This window comes from Engystomops pustulosus, chromosome 4 (assembly GCF_040894005.1).
Source record: "Engystomops pustulosus chromosome 4, aEngPut4.maternal, whole genome shotgun sequence".
Lineage (NCBI taxonomy): Eukaryota > Metazoa > Chordata > Amphibia > Anura > Leptodactylidae > Engystomops > Engystomops pustulosus.
The window spans coordinates 10,411,110-10,430,541 of record NC_092414.1 but is presented as its reverse complement, the minus strand read 5'-3'; the positions used below and the strand labels follow the sequence as shown (position 1 = coordinate 10,430,541).

Here is a 19,432-nt window from a genome sequence, read left to right as displayed (position 1 = left end):
TTCAGTATCCAATAGGGGGATGCTTTTTTTTTTTCTCCAGTCCGGAACGCCCCACTCGCTCCATAGGCTGGCAGTGACTGCGTCATGTGGCAGTCATCGCCCCCCGCCTAATCCCGCTTCAGCTCCGCCCCCTCATGAATACATCGGACCGCTTGACAAGTCAGGTCCTCTTTAAGCTTTACTGGAGATCGAAGGAGTACAATCATGCTGCTGTTCCCTAAACTACAAGTACAGAAGCCTGGGAGGGTCAAACCGAACTACAGGCGGTCCCCTACTTAAGAACACCCGACTTACAGACGACCCCCAGTTACAAACAGACCTCTGCATGTTGGTAATGCACTGTACTTTAGCCCTAGGCTACAATAAACAGCTATAACTGATATTAAATGTGTCTGTAGTTAAGATTTATTGTTAATCCTGGTTATTATGACAACCCAACATTTTTAAAATCCAAAAATCCAAGAGAGACACAAAAAAAAATAAAAAATTGGCTAGGGTTACAGTTATAAAGTATACAGTTCCGACTTACATACAAATTCAACTTAAGAACAAACCTACAGAACCTATCCTGTACGTAACCCAGAGACGGCCTGTAATAGTTTTATCTGGAGCATTTGCTCTTCGGTGACATCTTGTGGTTGGATGTTAAACTTGCTGATATCAGAGCCAAGATGTGTTCGGGAGACCGGGTTTCGACGGTAAACATTTTTACTGGCTTTCAATTTAGTTGCCTTGTTTGAGATATCTATACTGTACTGGCTGTAGCTGATCATGTGTTGCTGTGCTGAGACATCATGGGATTTGTAGCAGTGCTATTTGATGAGAATGAACTGTAGAGATGGTAGTAAGATACTGTACATATAAAAATAGTCCAGATCAAGTGCATGAAAGTTGTTGCCTACATTTCTGTATCTCTTTAATATTTTTTAATTGAAGGGGTTTTCTACTTCCCCGGGTCATTTTGTTACTAATGACCTCAGCAGAGGTCATAATCGATATCAGAAGTGGTCTGACACCTGGATACTGCACCCATCAGATGTGTAACGGGTGTCCTCGGACCTGTTATTTACAATTAATCCGAATGCGTTTATTAAAATTTTTGGATCAACTTTCCATCTCCAGGAATCTGGTGTCAGTTATGATTTTGGAGAAGGACTTCGGCCTTACAAGATATAAAGAGGTCCTTCACTTTCAGCAAATAATTGATATTGTTAGTGTAGTGAAAAGTTCTCTAACTTTACAACATATTTCCATGATCAAGTCAGTTTTTCTAGATCTCCGTTTGCAGTCAGTGTATAGAAGGCTTAATTGGTAACTTGCTGTGGATAAAAAAATGATCCCTGGTCAGGTGTTGTCACAGAGGTGCACGGCTCGATATCTCGCTGGTCATGTGATGTCACACAGGTGCACGGCTCGATATCTCGCTGGTCATGTGATGTCACACAGGTGCACGGCTCATTCTATCCCTGGTCATGTGATGTCACACAGGTGCACGGCTCGTTATATTCCTAGTCATGTGATGTCACACAGGTGCACAGCTCGTCATACCCATGAACCTATGTGACATAACCAGGTATATAACAAGCCGTGCTCCTTTGTGACATCACATGACCAGGGACCGGTGTCTATCCACAGAAAATAAACTATAAAGCACATAAACAATATCAGTTATTTACAATATAAGAAAACGTGTAGGCTCTAGTCTATCTGATGCAGTATGTACTATGTGTAGGGTGCGGCAGATTACTGAATACTGGTGCACGGTCTTCAATAATCTGCCCCCCCCCCCCCTGCACTCCTCGGGAAGTACCACCATGTTTTTTTTTGGGCATCATATGATAACTCCCTACCTCTCATTGTTCTCATTTTTAGCCTGTACTGTAAGGGTTACGCCTGAGCCCATGTCCTTTGGGAGAATTAGGGAAGTCCCACTGACTCTTTAGAATATGAATTATTTGCTGTTAGTGGGCTTCCGCATTCACAAGAAGAAGTACAGGAGGGAAGTGGATCAGCAGTACCGGACATTATTATCCTGCTGGATACCGGAATTTTTTTTAAGTTTGGCAAAAACTCTCTGATCACGTGATAAAATTTTGTCTAATGTTACGGCTAGTAAAACGTTCCAATTCTGTAGCAAGTTGTCAGTCTACATGTACGTCAGACATGATAAAGCGTAGAGGAAAGGGTCATCCGGTGTGCGGTCCAAAACAAAAGCTCCACATTCACACTTGAACACTGGGGCTCATTTACTAAGGGCCCGAACACCGCACTTTTGTCGGGTTTCCCGAATATATTTCCGTTTTGCACCGAATTGCACCGAGATTTTGGCGCACGCGATTGGATTTTGGCGCATCAGAGCAGGCCTGCACGTGACAGAAATCGGGGGGTGGATAACCCGACGGATTTGGAAGAACCACGGAATTTTAAAACGATTTGTGTCGCAAGATCAGCACTCACATACACCAGGAAGAAGAAGGTGAACTCCGGTGGACCTCGGCGCAGCTGCAACGCCTGCTGGATATCAGGCGCACGACCTTAGTGAATCACGCCGGACCCGAATCCTCGTCGTACAACGCGCCACGGGATCGCGACTGGACCGGGTAAGTAAATGAGTCCCAATGTGTCCATATATTGTGAACTCTCCTGTACCTGCTGTCAAATCCTGTCTACAATGTGAGACGTAGCAGAACATGTCCGGTCTACTAAGCCGCATCAGGAGGAGGTCTCTGGTATCTACTCCACTTACTGCATTCACTGGGAAAGTTCTGTCGATAAGAAACTTTTTAAGCCTAGTTGTACTAAGGTTTCCATCTGTATCTATGTGACCTACAGTCTGGCTGGAGAACATCATGGGCACCAAGGGGGAGACATTGAATGGGGCCCTCAGAGAACAAGAAGCTAAAAAATGTTCACCTGAAACCATAACGACCATAAAGAGGAGGAGACTGAGGAGTCATACTGGAAGATGAAACCTGGGACAATAATCATAGATCCAGGCACCGTGACTCGGGAATAATAATCTAATAGATATTACCCATGCCCTCCTTCCTTCTAAAATCAACTTGTAAAATAAAATTTAAGAAGATCTACAGTTTCCTGCTTTCTGGTGAGGATCGGGAGAGGACTTCCTGTCTGCTCAGGTCGAGTTTAGAAGAAACATCGAGATGTCAGTCAAAAGAAGGTTCACTGGCAGCCTGGAGACAACTTGACTCTTCTCTTCAGAAGGTGACTCATGTCTACTCATTTGCATATCAGACAAACATCTGTAATTATGGTACAGTGATATAAGGAGGACTTTACCACCAGGTTTTACTGGTGGGAGGGGTAAAATTCTGGTGGCATTTTGGTGGGTGAGCTCTATACCCAAGATGCTCCAAAAAATATTAAGTTAGGGACCCTGAGGCAGATAAGTACAGGGGTTATTTAAAAAATAATTGGGTAGGAGGGATAAATGCATAACATGGAGAAATCAACTGCTCTGTTAATGTTAACCGAAGACAAGATATTTGATCCTGTCGAGTAGAGAGTTTAGGGTTAATAGACAACCCTAAGCCATAGGTTGTTCAATGGTCTATGTGCTTAAACACGCCCTGTATGACACACCTTCAGGCTTGTTTCCTGCAAACTCTGTAATGATGGCGACTACCGATCTGATGGATGAGCTGGACTGCTCCATCTGTCTGACCACTTATACAGATCCTGTAATGCTGAGATGTGGACACAACTTCTGCCGGGTCTGTATTGATCAGTTCCTGAATACCCAGGACGGGTCTGGAGGTTATTCCTGTCCTGAATGTAGAGAAGAGTTTTATGAGAGGCCTGAACTGAAGAGGAACATAAATCTACATAATGTGGCTGAACATTTCCTATTTACTCAGGAGGAGGTCACTGGGATCTGCTGCACTTACTGCATTCACTCTCCTGTACCTGCGGTGAAGTCCTGTCTACACTGTGAGGCTTCTCTGTGTGATGATCATCTGAGAGTCCACAGCAAGGGACCAGAACACGTCCTGACTGATCCCAGCACTTCCCTGGAGAACCGGAAATGTCCTGTCCATAAGAAGATCCTGGAATATTACTGCACTAAGGATGCGGCTTGTATCTGTGTGTCCTGCAGACTGGATGGAGAACATCAGGGACACCAGGTGGAGACGCTGGATGAGGCCTTAGAGAAGAAGAAGAAGAAACTGAGAGATGTTCTTAAGAAACTGATCACAAAGAGAGAGGAGACTGAGGGAAGACTCCAGAGTCTGGAGGAGCGCAGGAGAAAATCTCAAGAGAAAGCATCTGGAGAAGCAGGGGAAGCTGTTGCCTTGTTTATAGACATGAAGACACAGCTGAGTGACTTGAATATGAGAAGACAGCTGGATGACCTGGAGAAGAGGATCCTGAGTGAGATCTCCAGGCAGGGGGAACAGGCATCGAAGACACTGACTGCTCAGATCCAGAAGCTGGAGATAAAGAAGGACGAGCTGTCCAGGAAGATGAGGCACATTGAGGAGCTGTGTAACATGACTGATCCACTGACTGTGTTACAGGAACCAGACACAGGTGACTTGTGTGATCCTGAGGAGGGGGGAGGTGATCAGGACATGGGGGGACCTGATGAGACACAAGATGTAGATGTGGATGTAATTAGAGGGATGCTACATGCAGGTATCTCTGATATAATGACTTATCTGAAAACCAAGTCACTTGCAAAACCTGAAGAAATGAAACGAGAGCCCCAAAATATTCCATGTCTGCCCAGTCCTACTGAAGGTTTACGCGTGTTAGGTAAGGAATATGGTGTAATGGTGGGAAGTTTGGGGTTGTTGGTGGGAAAGTACCACACTTACCATACTTACCATAGGCATGGAGTACCACACTTACCATACGCATGGACACTAGGTAACCACACCTAGTGTCTACCATACATAGAACTGAGCTGCTGTATCTCCATAGACATCCATCTTCCCCAGGGGCGAGGTATCAAAGCTGGCATTATACAGATGTCCTGTTCAAGGAGACACCCTAGGCACATGCCCACATCAGTTGCCGCATGTAACAGCCAGTGGAGCATGGGCACCACCATCTTGGCTGTGATTGTCGCTCCCTGTGATTTCATTGGGGTGTGACAATCTATTGCATCTGGTCTTCGGGTTCCTTCTAGCATGGGCAGATGCACGCCTATGCTCTCTGCCCGCGCACATACCATGACATCACCAGGCGGCAGAGCACATAGAGGTGCTGGGCTGAAAATTGAATTAATGAGGGGGCTGTGTTGGACATGTCAATAATGGAGGGGGCTGGGCTAAACATTATATTAATTGTTGGGTTCGGCTGGACATTATATTAATTGGAGCCCAGATAAGGGCTTTTTTAGCACAAAAATATACAATACCCAATTCTTCATTTATTGCAAATTAGAAGCCGATTGTTTTTTTACCTTAAAAATATACCAATATCAGGTGGAACATATGTAAGTAATGTGCATTTCCAGCAGCAAGTCGGAGAACTGAGGAACCTCGGATAAGTACTGTCAGGAAGAAAATTGTAGCTGACTTCAGCTGTAAACACTGCGGGAAGGTAAGATTTCCATTCATCAACCCTTTTTAGAGTAGGAAAGTAGAATATCAGATTCAATGAACATAACAAAATAAAGGCTTTGGTACAGGACAAGATTTCAAAGAAATTGTATGGCCGGAGGCGGTTCCATTGATATTGGTGTATCAATAAATATTTACTGATATAAAGATAGCCAAATTACAGCTATGGGAACTTCTAATATGGCAACTAGTTCCCCAGTAGGATACAACCATACCCCCGAACAGGTGACCTGCTGTGGTTAGTGCCATCATGGATCGTGGCAGTTAGAGTCAGGTGTCAGTTAGATAATAGACCAGACACCTGCCACGTATGGAGAGGGCTTAGTCTGTGAGTCCTCTAGATACACCACTCCACCACCCGCCAATGTATTTTTTTTTATGTTGGCCAGTCGTGAAATGTTAATACATGTAACAAATCCAAGAAAAAGGGGTAAGGAGCAGCACCGTATATACAAAAATGAATAGGGTGCAGGTCTTCTAAAGGAGGTACGACATCGACCCCAATATCCAAAATAGATTCAGGTTGAAGTAGCACTCCCATCAATGTAAAGAAGGAAAAAGTTTATTTCAACATAGGGGGTTGGCCAACTTTAGGAAAGTTTAGCATTAACATGCTTGCTCTGCTAAACCTTCCTTCGAGACGTCAAAAGGTCCAGTGAGTGGCGGGTCTCGAGATCCTGCTGGTCAGCCCAACAGGATTATCTTGTGACGTCCCTCGCTCTGCTGTTTTCTGGCAGATGGAGGGGCTATGCACGCTCCTCTGTCGTAACCATTCCCCTATGATTGGAGGGGCATGCGGAGCCAGCTAGACACCGAACGGCACAGGAAGTCCCTGGATCCTCCAGACAGCTCCAACGAAGGTTTATCGGAAGCACTTACTCTGGTGAACTCTCCTAAAGGTGGCCATCCTTTAAACGGTTGTGTGTTGAAAAAGACATAAGGTTATTGAAGTAATTCCCTAGACGTGGAAAACCAATGTGAGAGGCGAAGGAGAAAGTAACAAAGTAGTTGCTAAATGACATTAAAAGATTTAGTACTTATTTCCTGGAATAGAAATGCAGAGTTGTCTTCCCTGCTACTACTAACAATACACAAAGTTTACATATCGCTCTAGGGCCATTAGCTAACATGCGCTTCAGCTTTGTATGGTCAAACTGGTTTCCCTTTGTTTTATAGACCACACTGTAAGTCTTTATGTTACTATGAGAGTAATCGACTCAAGTCTGCGTTGTGAGTAACACAATACTCATCCATCTTGATCTAAATTCTACAAATATGATCAAGCGCCATAGGATGAAAAAAATAACACATCTCACCTCACTAAAATAATTGAATTCCTTAGGTTGTTGATAATATTTTCAATCCTCAAACTCTCGTCCTCCTTTCTTTCTCATCTGATATGTACTCTCTCTTTTGAATTTATCTAGTAAGATAGAAAAAGCAAAGTCTATGGTGTTGCACCTATCGGCTTCTGATGGCAGTGTTTGGTCAAACCATTCATACCCTTCTATATCATTGCCTGCTAATGACTTTTCACTCTGGCTCTTTTGTGATTCTCTGAGATATTCTGTTGTGATATCCTGTGATTCTCACCTTTTGCCTGAACTTTGACTATTCTTCTGCTTCCCGATTTTGTATCTCCCTGCCATCTTGGGTTTGAACGGGTTTTTTAGTCTCTTAGACCTTGTATTCAGTCTTGTTTGTTTTTCTGTACTATGCACTTATAATGGGTAGGGACTGTAGCCCAGTTTTCGCAGGTGGTTTAGTACAGGGCTGGCAAGTAGGCATAGACAGGAGTTGTGGGAAGCACAGGGCTTACACTACTTCCCTGCCTTGACAATTGGTAGCAAATTTAATGTAAAACCATGGTATATCTACTGAAACAACACCAGCAATCATAAGTTGTATTATTTTTATATAGTATTATTATTATTATTATTTTTTGCAGCAGAAACAAGATCAGGCAGATCTGGTCAACCCTATGCCTTTTGGCACCCTATACCGGTAAGTTTGACCTAGCTCTCGGGGCTCTTGACATCCCAGACCAACAAAAGTTGCTCATGCTTAATACTGAATAGTAATCTACCATAATTTAAGACTGTAATTTCTAATATTTTACTTCTTGGCACTTACTGTGGCACTTACTGTTGATCGAGGTCTTATCCACTTCCAGGTGAACCACATCTGGTAAACCTTTTGTTCTACTGGTGAAAGTCTTTAAAAAGTGTCTAAATTACTTAGAAAATGTGATGCAAAGCCTTCGAGACTATTATTATTGTTATTTGAAGAATATTGTGCCAGATTTCAGACACATTATCTTCTCTTTTTATGACCTAGTACCCATTTAGAACCCATTTATGACCTAGTGTTTTTCTGGGCTTTTAGATTACACTTACAATCTCCGGGCATCTACCTTTGCCAAAAAACTGGAATCAAATTCCTAGTGAAAGCTGAAGCTATTATTGAATATAAAGTTGAATCCTGGAGTGATTACCTAAGAGATGTCTCATACCAATCTTATGAGATTCTGGGCCCGCTGTTTAACATAACGACACATGGTGGTCCTAATGCTGTATCAGCGGTGTACCTCCCTCATTACCTGTGCTTAAAGGGTAAGTCTATTATCATTGTTAACTTATGCTAGTGAAGAACCTCTTTATTTCCTCTTAAAGCCAAGGATAGACTGGGTGGACTCTTGGGTTAGCAAGCCCAATAAATCTCAGCCATTTAAAGGGAACCTGTCAGCTGAAATTGAACTAATGAGCCACTACCAGTAGGTTGTCAAGTAGATGAACACCTTTGAAAATATGTCTCTTTCAAATATGTCTTTTTTTGGTGGCATCACCCAGAAAATCAACTTTGAATTGAGAAGTGAAATGGTTGTATAAAGTCAAGGAATGCCCCCCTTTACTGTATTGATGGTCCTGCATCCAGAGACTTTACTAAGCAGATCTCCTAAATTCTGATGCATGATATAAATCACAGCATAGGAGGCAGTCTGAGGTGGAAAGATCTTGACTTCAGAACTAAACTCTCCGCCTCCATGACCTCATAGTTTAGTTAATACGGTTGAAAAAAGACACGTGTCCATCAAGTTCAACCAAGAGAGATGCAACCATTTTACATCTTACTTCAAAAATTATTTTCTGGATGATGCCACCACACTGGGCCACGAAAGAAACATAGGGGCACATTTACTTACCCGGTCCATTCGCGTTCCAGCGGCGGCTTCTCCGACGAGCGTTCCGGTCTTCCGGCAATTCATGAAGATCCTGCGCCCGATGTCCAACAGGTGTCGCTGCTGTGCCGAAGTCCGCCGAGGTGTCCCGGAGTTCATCGTCTTCATCGTGGTGCATGTCAGTATGGCCCGTGCGACCAATATTTTTTTTTAAATGTGGCGGTTTTTCCGAATCCGTCGGGTTATCGTTCGGCCACGCCCCCCCCATTTCCGTCGCGTGCATGCCAGCGCCGATGCGCCACAAATCCCGGGGCAATTCAGGGAAAATTGGCGCAAATCGGAAATATTCGGGTAACACGTCGGGAAAACGCTAATCGGTGTTAATCATTTGCACCGGCAAATATCCCACTTTGGGTGTGGTAGAAAAAAGGCCTGTAATTTTACAACGTGAACAAATTGTGCCATAACTTCCTCAAAATGGTATGAATAAAAACTACAACTTGGCCTGCAAAAAATATGGATTTTAGAAGGAAAAAAGTAAAAAGTCTAAAATACTAGAAATGTTATCTTATTTAATTACATTACATTAAGTTACATTTGTATTCTGTAGGATTTCGTGAGGACAGGGCACAGATTCAATGTGCACATTTTCGAGATGGAAACCTGACACTGGAGACACCGACACAAATCGAGCCATTTTATATTATATTACAAAACCCATCATTCTCCTGCCTGGGTCCCATCTTTACATTCCGAAAGAAAAAAATTCCGATTCATGGAATTGTTCTTGTTTACTTCAAGATATTTTGTAAAGGTGATCCAATTGAGGAACGCAGAATCCATCTCTATGTCCTGCCATATAGCATGTATGCAGAAGAGGTGAGCGTGTCTTAAAGACACATACCGTATATATATTTATTCACTCCTACAGAAATATATATCTTTTCAAGTTAATAAAGACTTTTTTATTCACTGCTTTTAAAATTTTGTGACAACGGGTACATTTACTTACCATTCCCATTGGCGCCGCCGATCCGGAATGTTCAATGAGGATTCGGTGCTGCCGCGACTCACTAAGATCGTGCGTCCAATTTCCTGCATATGTCGCTTCCCCACTGAGGTCCGCCGGAGTTCACTTTCTTCTTCCCGGTGCATGTGAGTGCTGATCTTGTGACACAATTTAATTTTTTAACTCTGCAGTTTGTCCGAATCAGTTGGGTTGTCCGACGGCCACACCCCACGATTTTTGTCACATGAAAGCCAGCGCCGATGCACCACAATGCGATCGTGTGCGCCAAAAATCCGGGGCAATTCAGGGCAAATCGGAAAATTTTGGGTAACCGGACGGAAATGCATGCGACGGACCCTAGTAAATGTGCCCCAATGTCTACCAGTAGACACAGCTTTTCTACTTTGCGCTCCTCTCGCTGCCCGTCAGCACCATGCTTGCGCCACTTACCTGTCCTCGTTCTAGCTCCAGCATCCCGGTATGCATGTCTCCACGCACGCACGCTGGCGCTTGAGGGTTTGAAAGGGCCAGTGCACCGCTGATTGGTGCTGCCCGTCCCCTGGAAATTCCATAAAAGCTGGTCTCTCCCAAAATTCCCTGCCGGATCATAGTGCTTATGCCGTTGAGAAAGCTTGTGTCCCTGCCTTCTGCCTGTGCTGCCTATCTAGACCTCCTGCCTGTCCCCGAGCATGATTCTGCCTGTCATCTTTGTACCTCGCCTAGGCTGCCACCACGGACAAAGTCGCACCAGTGGAAGGACCTGGTGGCAGCAAGTCTAAACCGCTTTGCGGTGGGCTGTGGTAAAAAACCGGGTACCACTTAGATTTTGGTACATAACCTCAGATTACTAAAGGGCATCCTCTACACCTATAGGAGAGGGGTTCCTACCATCATCCTAGACAAGGGACATCCTCTACACCTACCATTACCATAGACGGGGGGCATCATCTATACCTAGAGGAGAGGAGGTTCTACCATCACCATGAACAGAGACCATCCTCTACACCTAAAGGAGAGGAGGGTCTACTACCAGCATAGACAGAGAGCATCCTCTACATCTAGAGGAGAGACAGCTGTACCATCACCATAGACAGGGGGCATCCCCTACACCTAAAGGAGAGGGGGTTCTACTATCTCCTTAGACAGGGGGCATCCTCTAGACCTAGAGGAGAGGAGGTTCTATCATTGCCATAGACAGTGGGCATTATCTACACCGAGAGGAGAGGAGGTTCTACCTTCACTATAGAGATGGGGCATCCTCTACACCTAGAGGAGAGGCAGTTGTATCATCATCATAGACAGGGGGCATACTCTTCACCTAAAGGAGAGGAGGTTCTACCATCACCATAGACAGAGAACATCCTCTACATCTAGAGGAGAGGCGGCCGTACCATCCCTATAGACAGGGGACATCCTCTACACCTAGAGAAGAGGCGGTTCTACTATCACCATGAACATGGCATTCTTTACACCTAGAGGAGAGGAGGTTCTTCCATGACCATAGACATGGGACATCCTCTACACCTAGACGAGGTTCTACCATCACCATTGACAGAGAGCATCCCCTACACCTAGAGGAGAGGCGGTTCTACCATCACCATAGACAGGGGCATCCTCTACACCTAGAGGAGAGGAGGTTCTACCTATACCATAGACAGTGGACATCCTCTACACCTAGAGGAGAGGAGGTTCTACCATCACCATAGACAGGAAGCATCCTCTACACCTAGAGGAGAGGAGGTTCTGCCATCACCATAGAAAGGGGACATCCTCTACACCTAGAGGGGAGGAGGTTCTGCCATCACCATAGACAGGGGGCCTCCTCTGCACCTAGTGGAGAGGAGGTTCTACCATCACCATAGACAGGGGACATCCTCTACACCTAGAGGGGAGGAGGTTCTACCATCACCATAGACAGGGGACATCCTCTACACCTAGAGGGGAGGAGGTTCTGCCATCACCATAGACAGGGGGCCTCCTCTACACCTAGAGGAGAGGAGGTTCTACCATCACCATAGACAGGGGCCATCCTCTACACCTAGAGGAGAGGTGGTTCTACCATCACCATAGACAGGGGGCATCCTCTACACCTAGAGGAGAGGCGGTTCTACCATCACCATAGACAGGGGGCATCCTCTACACCTAGAGGAGAGGCGGTTCTACCATCACCATAGACAGGGGGCATCCTCTGCACCTAGAGGAGAGGCGGTTGTATCATCATCATACACAGGGGACATACTTTTCATCTAAAGGAGATGGGGGTTCTACCATCACCATAGACAGAGAACATCCTCTACATCTAGAGTAGAGGCGGCCGTACCATCCCCATAGACAGGGGACATCCTCTACACCTAGAGAAGAGGCGGTTCTACTATCACCATGGACATTGCATTCTTTACACCTAGAGGAGAGGAGGTTCTATCATCACCATAGACAGGTGCATCCTCTACACCTAGAGAAGAGGAGGTTCTTCCATGACCATAGACAGGGGACATCCTCTACACCTAGAGAAGAGGTGGTTCTACTATCACCATGGACATTGCATTCTTTACACCTAGAGGAGAGGAGGTTCTATCATCACCATAGACAGGGGGCATCCTCTACACCTAGAGGAGAGGAGATTCTACCATCACCATAGACAGGGAGCATCATCTACACCTAGAGGGGAGGAGGTTCTACCATCACCATAGACAGGGGCATCCTCTACACCTAGAGGGGAAGAGGTTCTACCATCACCATAGACAGGGAGCATCATCTACACCTAGAGGGGAGGAGGTTCTACCATCACCATAGACAGGGGCATCCTTTACACCTAGAGTAGAGGAGGTTCTACCATCACCATAGACAGGGGGCATCCTCTACACCTAGAGGAGAGGAGGGTCTACCATCACCATAGACAGGGGGCATCCTCTACACCTATAAGAGAGGAGGTTCTACCATCACCATAGACAGGGGCCATCCTCTACACCTAGAGGAGAGGAGGTTCTACCATTACCATAGACAGGGGGCATCCTCTACATCTAGAGGAGAGGAGGTTCTACCATCACCATAGACAGGGGGCATCCTCTACACCTAGAGGAGAGACGGTTCTACCATCACCATAGACAGGTGACATCCTCTACACCTAGAGGAGAGGAGGTTCTACCATCACCATAGACAGGGGGCATCCTCTACACCTAGAGGAGAGGCGGTTCTACCATCACCATAGACAGGGGGCATCCTCTACACCTAGAGGAGAGACGGTTCTACCATCACCATAGACAGGTGACATCCTCTACACCTAGAGGAGAGGTGGTTCTACCATCACCATAGACAGGTGCATCCTCTACACCTAGAGGAGAGGCGGTTGTATCATCATCATCATACACAGGGGACATACTTTTCATCTAAAGGAGATGGGGGTTCTACCATCACCATAGACAGAGAACATCCTCTACATCTAGAGGAGAGGCGGCTGTACCATCCCCATAGACAGGTGCATCCTCTACACCTAGAGGAGAGGAGGTTCTTCCATGACCATAGACATGGGACATTCTCTACACCTAGACGAGGTTCTGCCATCACCATAGACAGGGGGCATCCTCTACATCTAGTGGAGAGGAGGTTCTACCATCACCATAGACAGGGGACATCCTCTACACCTAGAGGGGAGGAGGTTCTACCATCAACATAGACAGGGGCATCTTCTACACCTAGAGGAGAGGAGGTTCTACCATCACCATAGACAGGGAGCCTCCTCTACACCTAGAGGAGAGGAGGTTCAACCATCACCATAGACAGGGGCATCCTCTACACCTAGAGGAGAGGAGGTTCTACCATCACCATAGACAGGGGCATCCTCTACACCTAAAGGAGAGTAGTTTCCACTATCACCATAGACAGGGAGCCTCCTCTACACCTAGAGGAGGTGAGGTTCAACCATCACCATAGACAGGGGGCATCCCCTACACCTAGAGGAGAGGTGGTTCTACCATCACCATAGACAGGGGGCATCCTCTACACCTAGAGGAGAGGTGGTTCTACCATCACCATAGACAGGGGGCATCCTCTACACCTAGAGGAGAGGAGAGTCTACCATCACCATAGACAGGGGGCATCCTCTACACCTATAAGAGAGGAGGTTCTACCATCACCATAGACAGGTGACATCCTCTACACCTAGAGGAGAGGAGGTTCTACCATCACCATAGACAGGGGCATCCTCTACACCTAGAGGGGAAGAGGTTCTACCATCACCATAGACAGGGAGCATCATCTACACCTAGAGGGGAGGAGGTTCTACCATCACCATAGACAGGGGCATCCTTTACACCTAGAGTAGAGGAGGTTCTACCATCACCATAGACAGGGGGCATCCTCTACACCTAGAGGAGAGGAGGGTCTACCATCACCATAGACAGGGGGCATCCTCTACACCTATAAGAGAGGAGGTTCTACCATCACCATAGACAGGGGCCATCCTCTACACCTAGAGGAGAGGAGGTTCTACCATTACCATAGACAGGGGGCATCCTCTACATCTAGAGGAGAGGAGGTTCTACCATCACCATAGACAGGGGGCATCCTCTACACCTAGAGGAGAGACGGTTCTACCATCACCATAGACAGGTGACATCCTCTACACCTAGAGGAGAGGAGGTTCTACCATCACCATAGACAGGGGGCATCCTCTACACCTAGAGGAGAGGCGGTTCTACCATCACCATAGACAGGGGGCATCCTCTACACCTAGAGGAGAGACGGTTCTACCATCACCATAGACAGGTGACATCCTCTACACCTAGAGGAGAGGTGGTTCTACCATCACCATAGACAGGTGCATCCTCTACACCTAGAGAAGAGGCGGTTGTATCATCATCATCATACACAGGGGACATACTTTTCATCTAAAGGAGATGGGGGTTCTACCATCACCATAGACAGAGAACATCCTCTACATCTAGAGGAGAGGCGGCTGTACCATCCCCATAGACAGGTGCATCCTCTACACCTAGAGGAGAGGAGGTTCTTCCATGACCATAGACATGGGACATTCTCTACACCTAGACGAGGTTCTGCCATCACCATAGACAGGGGGCATCCTCTACATCTAGTGGAGAGGAGGTTCTACCATCACCATAGACAGGGGACATCCTCTACACCTAGAGGGGAGGAGGTTCTACCATCAACATAGACAGGGGCATCTTCTACACCTAGAGGAGAGGAGGTTCTACCATCACCATAGACAGGGAGCCTCCTCTACACCTAGAGGAGAGGAGGTTCAACCATCACCATAGACAGGGGCATCCTCTACACCTAGAGGAGAGGAGGTTCTACCATCACCATAGACAGGGGCATCCTCTACACCTAAAGGAGAGTAGTTTCCACTATCACCATAGACAGGGAGCCTCCTCTACACCTAGAGGAGGTGAGGTTCAACCATCACCATAGACAGGGGGCATCCCCTACACCTAGAGGAGAGGTGGTTCTACCATCACCATAGACAGGGGGCATCCTCTACACCTAGAGGAGAGGTGGTTCTACCATCACCATAGACAGGGGGCATCCTCTACACCTAGAGGAGAGGAGAGTCTACCATCACCATAGACAGGGGGCATCCTCTACACCTATAAGAGAGGAGGTTCTACCATCACCATAGACAGGGGGCATCCTCTACACCTAGAGGAAAGTAGGTTCTACCATCACCATAGACAGGGAGCATCATCTACACCTAGAGGGGAGGAGGTTCTACCATCACCATAGACAGGGGCATCCTTTACACCTAGAGTAGAGGAGGTTCTACCATCATCATAGACAGGGAGCATCATCTACACCTGGAGGAGAGGCGGCTCTACCATCACCATAGACAGCGGACATCCTCTACACCTAGAGGAGAGGTGGTTCTACCATCACCATAGACAGGTGCACCCTCTACACCTAGAGGAGAGGCGCTTTTATCATCATCATAGACAGGGGACATACTCTTCATCTAAAGGAGAGGGCGTTCTACCATATCCATAGACAGAGAACATCCTCTACATCTAGAGGAGAGGCGGCCGTACCATCCTCATAGACAGGGGACATCCTCTACACCTAGAGAAGAGGCGGTTCTACTATCACCATGGACATTGCATTCTTTACACCTAGAGGAGAGGAGGTTCTATCATCACCATAGACAGGGGCATCCTCTATACCTAGAGGAGAGGAGGCTCTACCATCATCATAGACAGGACGCATCCTCTACACCTAGAGGAGAGGAGGCTCTACCATCATCATAGACAGGAGGCATCCTCTACACCTAGAGGAGAGGAGGTTCTTCCATGATCATAGACAGGGAGCATCCTCCACACCTAGAGGAGAGGAGGTTCTACCATCACCATAGACAGGGGCATCATCTACACCTAGAGGAGAGGAGGTTCTTCCATGATCATAGACAGGGGACATCCTCTACACCTAGAGGAGAGGAGCTTCTACCATCACCATAGACAGGGGCATCATCTACACCTAGAGGAGAGGAGGTTCTACCATCACCATAGAGAGGGGACATCCTCTACACCTAGATTGGAGGAGGTTCTACCATCACCTTAGAAAGGGGACATCCTCTACAGAGGCGTTTCTACGTGTTTAGATTTGCTTATGTATTATACACTGATTAATTAATTTGCTGATTTAACTTACTTTCAGATGCTTGACCAAGAAAACAAAAAATTTGGATTTCAGAGAATAAAAAAACACAAACACACCACGGATATTGTGTACACGAAAAGGAAATATCTTATCACAGGCCTCCCAGAAATATCCGCTCATCCTAAGGTATCTTTTCTTGAAGTATAAAACAAAAACATTAATGTGATGGCCAAAATGTTTCTTTTATTTAAAAAAAAAAATCATAAAATAATAGTAATAAAAAGCTTCATTTTTGTTCCTTTTAAGCACAATTTTTTAGCATTATTTTTAATATTAAATATCAGAAGACTATTTAATCATTAAGTTCTTATTTTTTCAGACTTTAAAGTTTGATACAGAACCGCCTCAACTTACAGAGTTCAGACTTAAGGAGAAAAACATTGACATTTTTTTATTTGTAACTGAAGAAAAAACCATGGACACAATCTGGGAATCCTGCCTGACACAAAGTACTGCTCACAACTTAATATGATTCTAATTTTCATGTTTCTTTTGGTTAATTTGTTGATTCATTTTCTGATTTTAGGTGAGTTAAAGGAAGTCACAGAATTGTTCTCCTCCCTTTCAATCCAAAAAGGTAGATTAATCTTTATATTACCTAAATCTATCTCTAAAAATCGCTAAAGCTAAATCTTCTTGATTTTGATTGCCAAGTATTAGTGGAAAATATTCCTTCACAACATTGAAGGTCCAGTGGTGGTGGTGGAAAGCACCAAGGGGTCAAGCAGAAAATGGTAAGGAACAAGCCAAGATTGAGGTGGAGATCATTGAGTCAAATATCGGCCATAGGTCCCAATGGATAGCACGCATTTGTAGAATAGTTAAGCTTGTCACCGGAGAGAATTTAGACAGAAAGAGAACAAGCCAAAAGTCGAAACACTGCAGTCAGTCAATAATCAGGGTACAAGATTTCATATTTCTGTAGGAGAATTTTTAAAATCACAGTCTCTAAGGATTTCATGAAAAAATTAGTGGGGCGTTTGCCTAACTTCTGATGGTCCCAACCCCATTTATAAGGCAAGAAATCCCACTTATTAAACCTGATAGGGCAGGTGAAGACCATTTCAGGTGACTACCTCTTGAAGCTCATTAAGAGAAGCCAAGAGTGTGCAAAGCAGTAATCAAAGCAAAGGGAACCTAGAATATAAGACAGATTCTCAGTTGTTTCACACTTTTTTGGTAAGTGTATAATTCCACATGTGTTAGTTCATAGTTCCGATGCCTTCAATGTAAATCTACAATTTTTATAGTCATAAAAATGCAGAAAACTCTTTGAATGAGAAGGTGCTTCCAAACTTTTGGTCTGTACTGCACCTTCATCTCATAAAATACTTTTTGTAGTTGCAGCTTCCCATTGTTCCCGAAGGCATTTTGTGGATAGACACAGAGAAGCTCTGATACAAAGGACATCCGACATTTCCTCAGTGCTTGATGGTCTACTGAGCGAGAGATTGCTGACCCAGGAGCAGTATGACACCTTGCGCAGTATAAGACCTCACCAAGAGGTGATGAGGCATCTCTATGGATATATGACCATCTGGGGCTACAGTGACAAGCAAAAGTTCTACCAAGCTCTAAAGACGAACAACGAGCCCCTCATCAGAGATTTAGAAAAAGAAGACACCATAAGAATGTAAAAATCTAGTGAAACTTTCAATTTGTCGGGAGTTCCGATTGCTTAAAGGGTTTTTCTTAAAATTCTGTAAAAGACAACTGTCCTGGGACAGAAGTGCCAAAAAAAAAGAAAGTGTTTTCACATTGTCCGGCTCCAGTGTGGCTTCCAGTATTTACGTTCCTCTCCACATCTCAACTTCCAGAAGAGCAGGAGGGTCACGGGACCTGTTTTGACCATAAAGTGACCTCCACAGACCAAGGGAGTCAGTTCCCCTAGCATTACAAGTGATGTCCTAAGTGAAGTAGGGCACCGATTGGCTGAAGTGGATTCCATGAGCAACCAGTACTTCTGGCCTGATAGTGGTGCCGAAGACCAGATGTATCAGAGCAATGTGTGAACCGGAGCAGCAGACATATAGGGGGAAGTGATTTATTGTTGGGATTCCCAACAATCACAAGACCAGAAGACTGCAAATGCCTTATGTGAATAGAGGACATCATCCAGTGGAGAGTCTGGATGAGGCGTCTGAGAAGAAGAACCTGAGAAATGTTCTTCAGAAACTGATCCCAAAGAGAGAGGAGACAAAAGAGTCCAGAGTCTGTCAAGAGGACACTTATGAGGAGAACATGCAATACTACAATGAAAAGAGGTGTTTCAGTAGGTTCTCCCATTCAACCTTGGGTGATGGGGATACAGACATCTGTGCTGGTGCTGCCATCTCATGCAGATTCAGTGCAGAGTAGAGGGGGGAAATGAAGAACAAGAAGACCATTACCACCAACTTACCTCTGCCTCCATCTGCCCAACTCCGGGCTGAAGTTCTCATGACAGCCAATCTATTAGGCTGAATGTTTCAAAGTTTCAATACATTTTTTTGAGCAGAAAAAAGTTTTCCGACCTTTTGTTTAGAGCATGTATCTAGGGATTCTCCAGTTCAGCACAAGTATTGCCTCTTGACAGATAATTGCTAGAGCCATGGAAAGCATGCACTAAACTAGGGTCAGTGACCTCAACATCTGCAGAAGTCCTGGCCAGGTTTGGCTTCATGAAGACTCCTCAAAGTGTCTTACCATCTCCAAGAGTTTACCGATGTACTGGATGCCTATGGCAAAATAAACTTTTGGATAACTTGTTGGAGACCTTTGAGTGGAGTTGAAAAATTCCAACAAAATAGATGTTCTCTATAATGAAATTCCATGCGTCAGTCTCTGTTCTTCTTGTCAGTATCTCTATTCTTGATTTTGTTTAGGAGGAGTAAAGAGGCTACTGGGGGGTGGAGTAGCCGCGACGTGTAGCCTCATGTCCGGCTACTCCACTCCCCAATAGCCGCTTTACAAAATTTACATATTAGGACAATAAAGTTTTCTAAAAGATAG

General features: G+C 45.3%; 1 protein-coding gene across 1 annotated transcript; it reads left to right on the top strand.

Annotated features, from left to right (window-relative positions):
- The first annotated feature begins 3,635 nt into the window (after window positions 1–3,635).
- On the top strand, window positions 3,636–19,190 carry LOC140125866 (uncharacterized). The gene is made up of 9 exons (XM_072144743.1): window positions 3,636–4,776; window positions 5,483–5,568; window positions 7,537–7,592; window positions 7,974–8,200; window positions 9,377–9,645; window positions 16,439–16,567; window positions 16,761–16,890; window positions 16,968–17,018; window positions 17,783–19,190. Exons 1-9 carry the CDS (start codon window positions 3,636–3,638, stop codon window positions 18,076–18,078), a joined length of 2,385 nt encoding a protein of 794 aa, XP_072000844.1. The 3' UTR covers window positions 18,079–19,190.
- The last annotated feature ends 242 nt before the right edge of the window (window positions 19,191–19,432 follow it).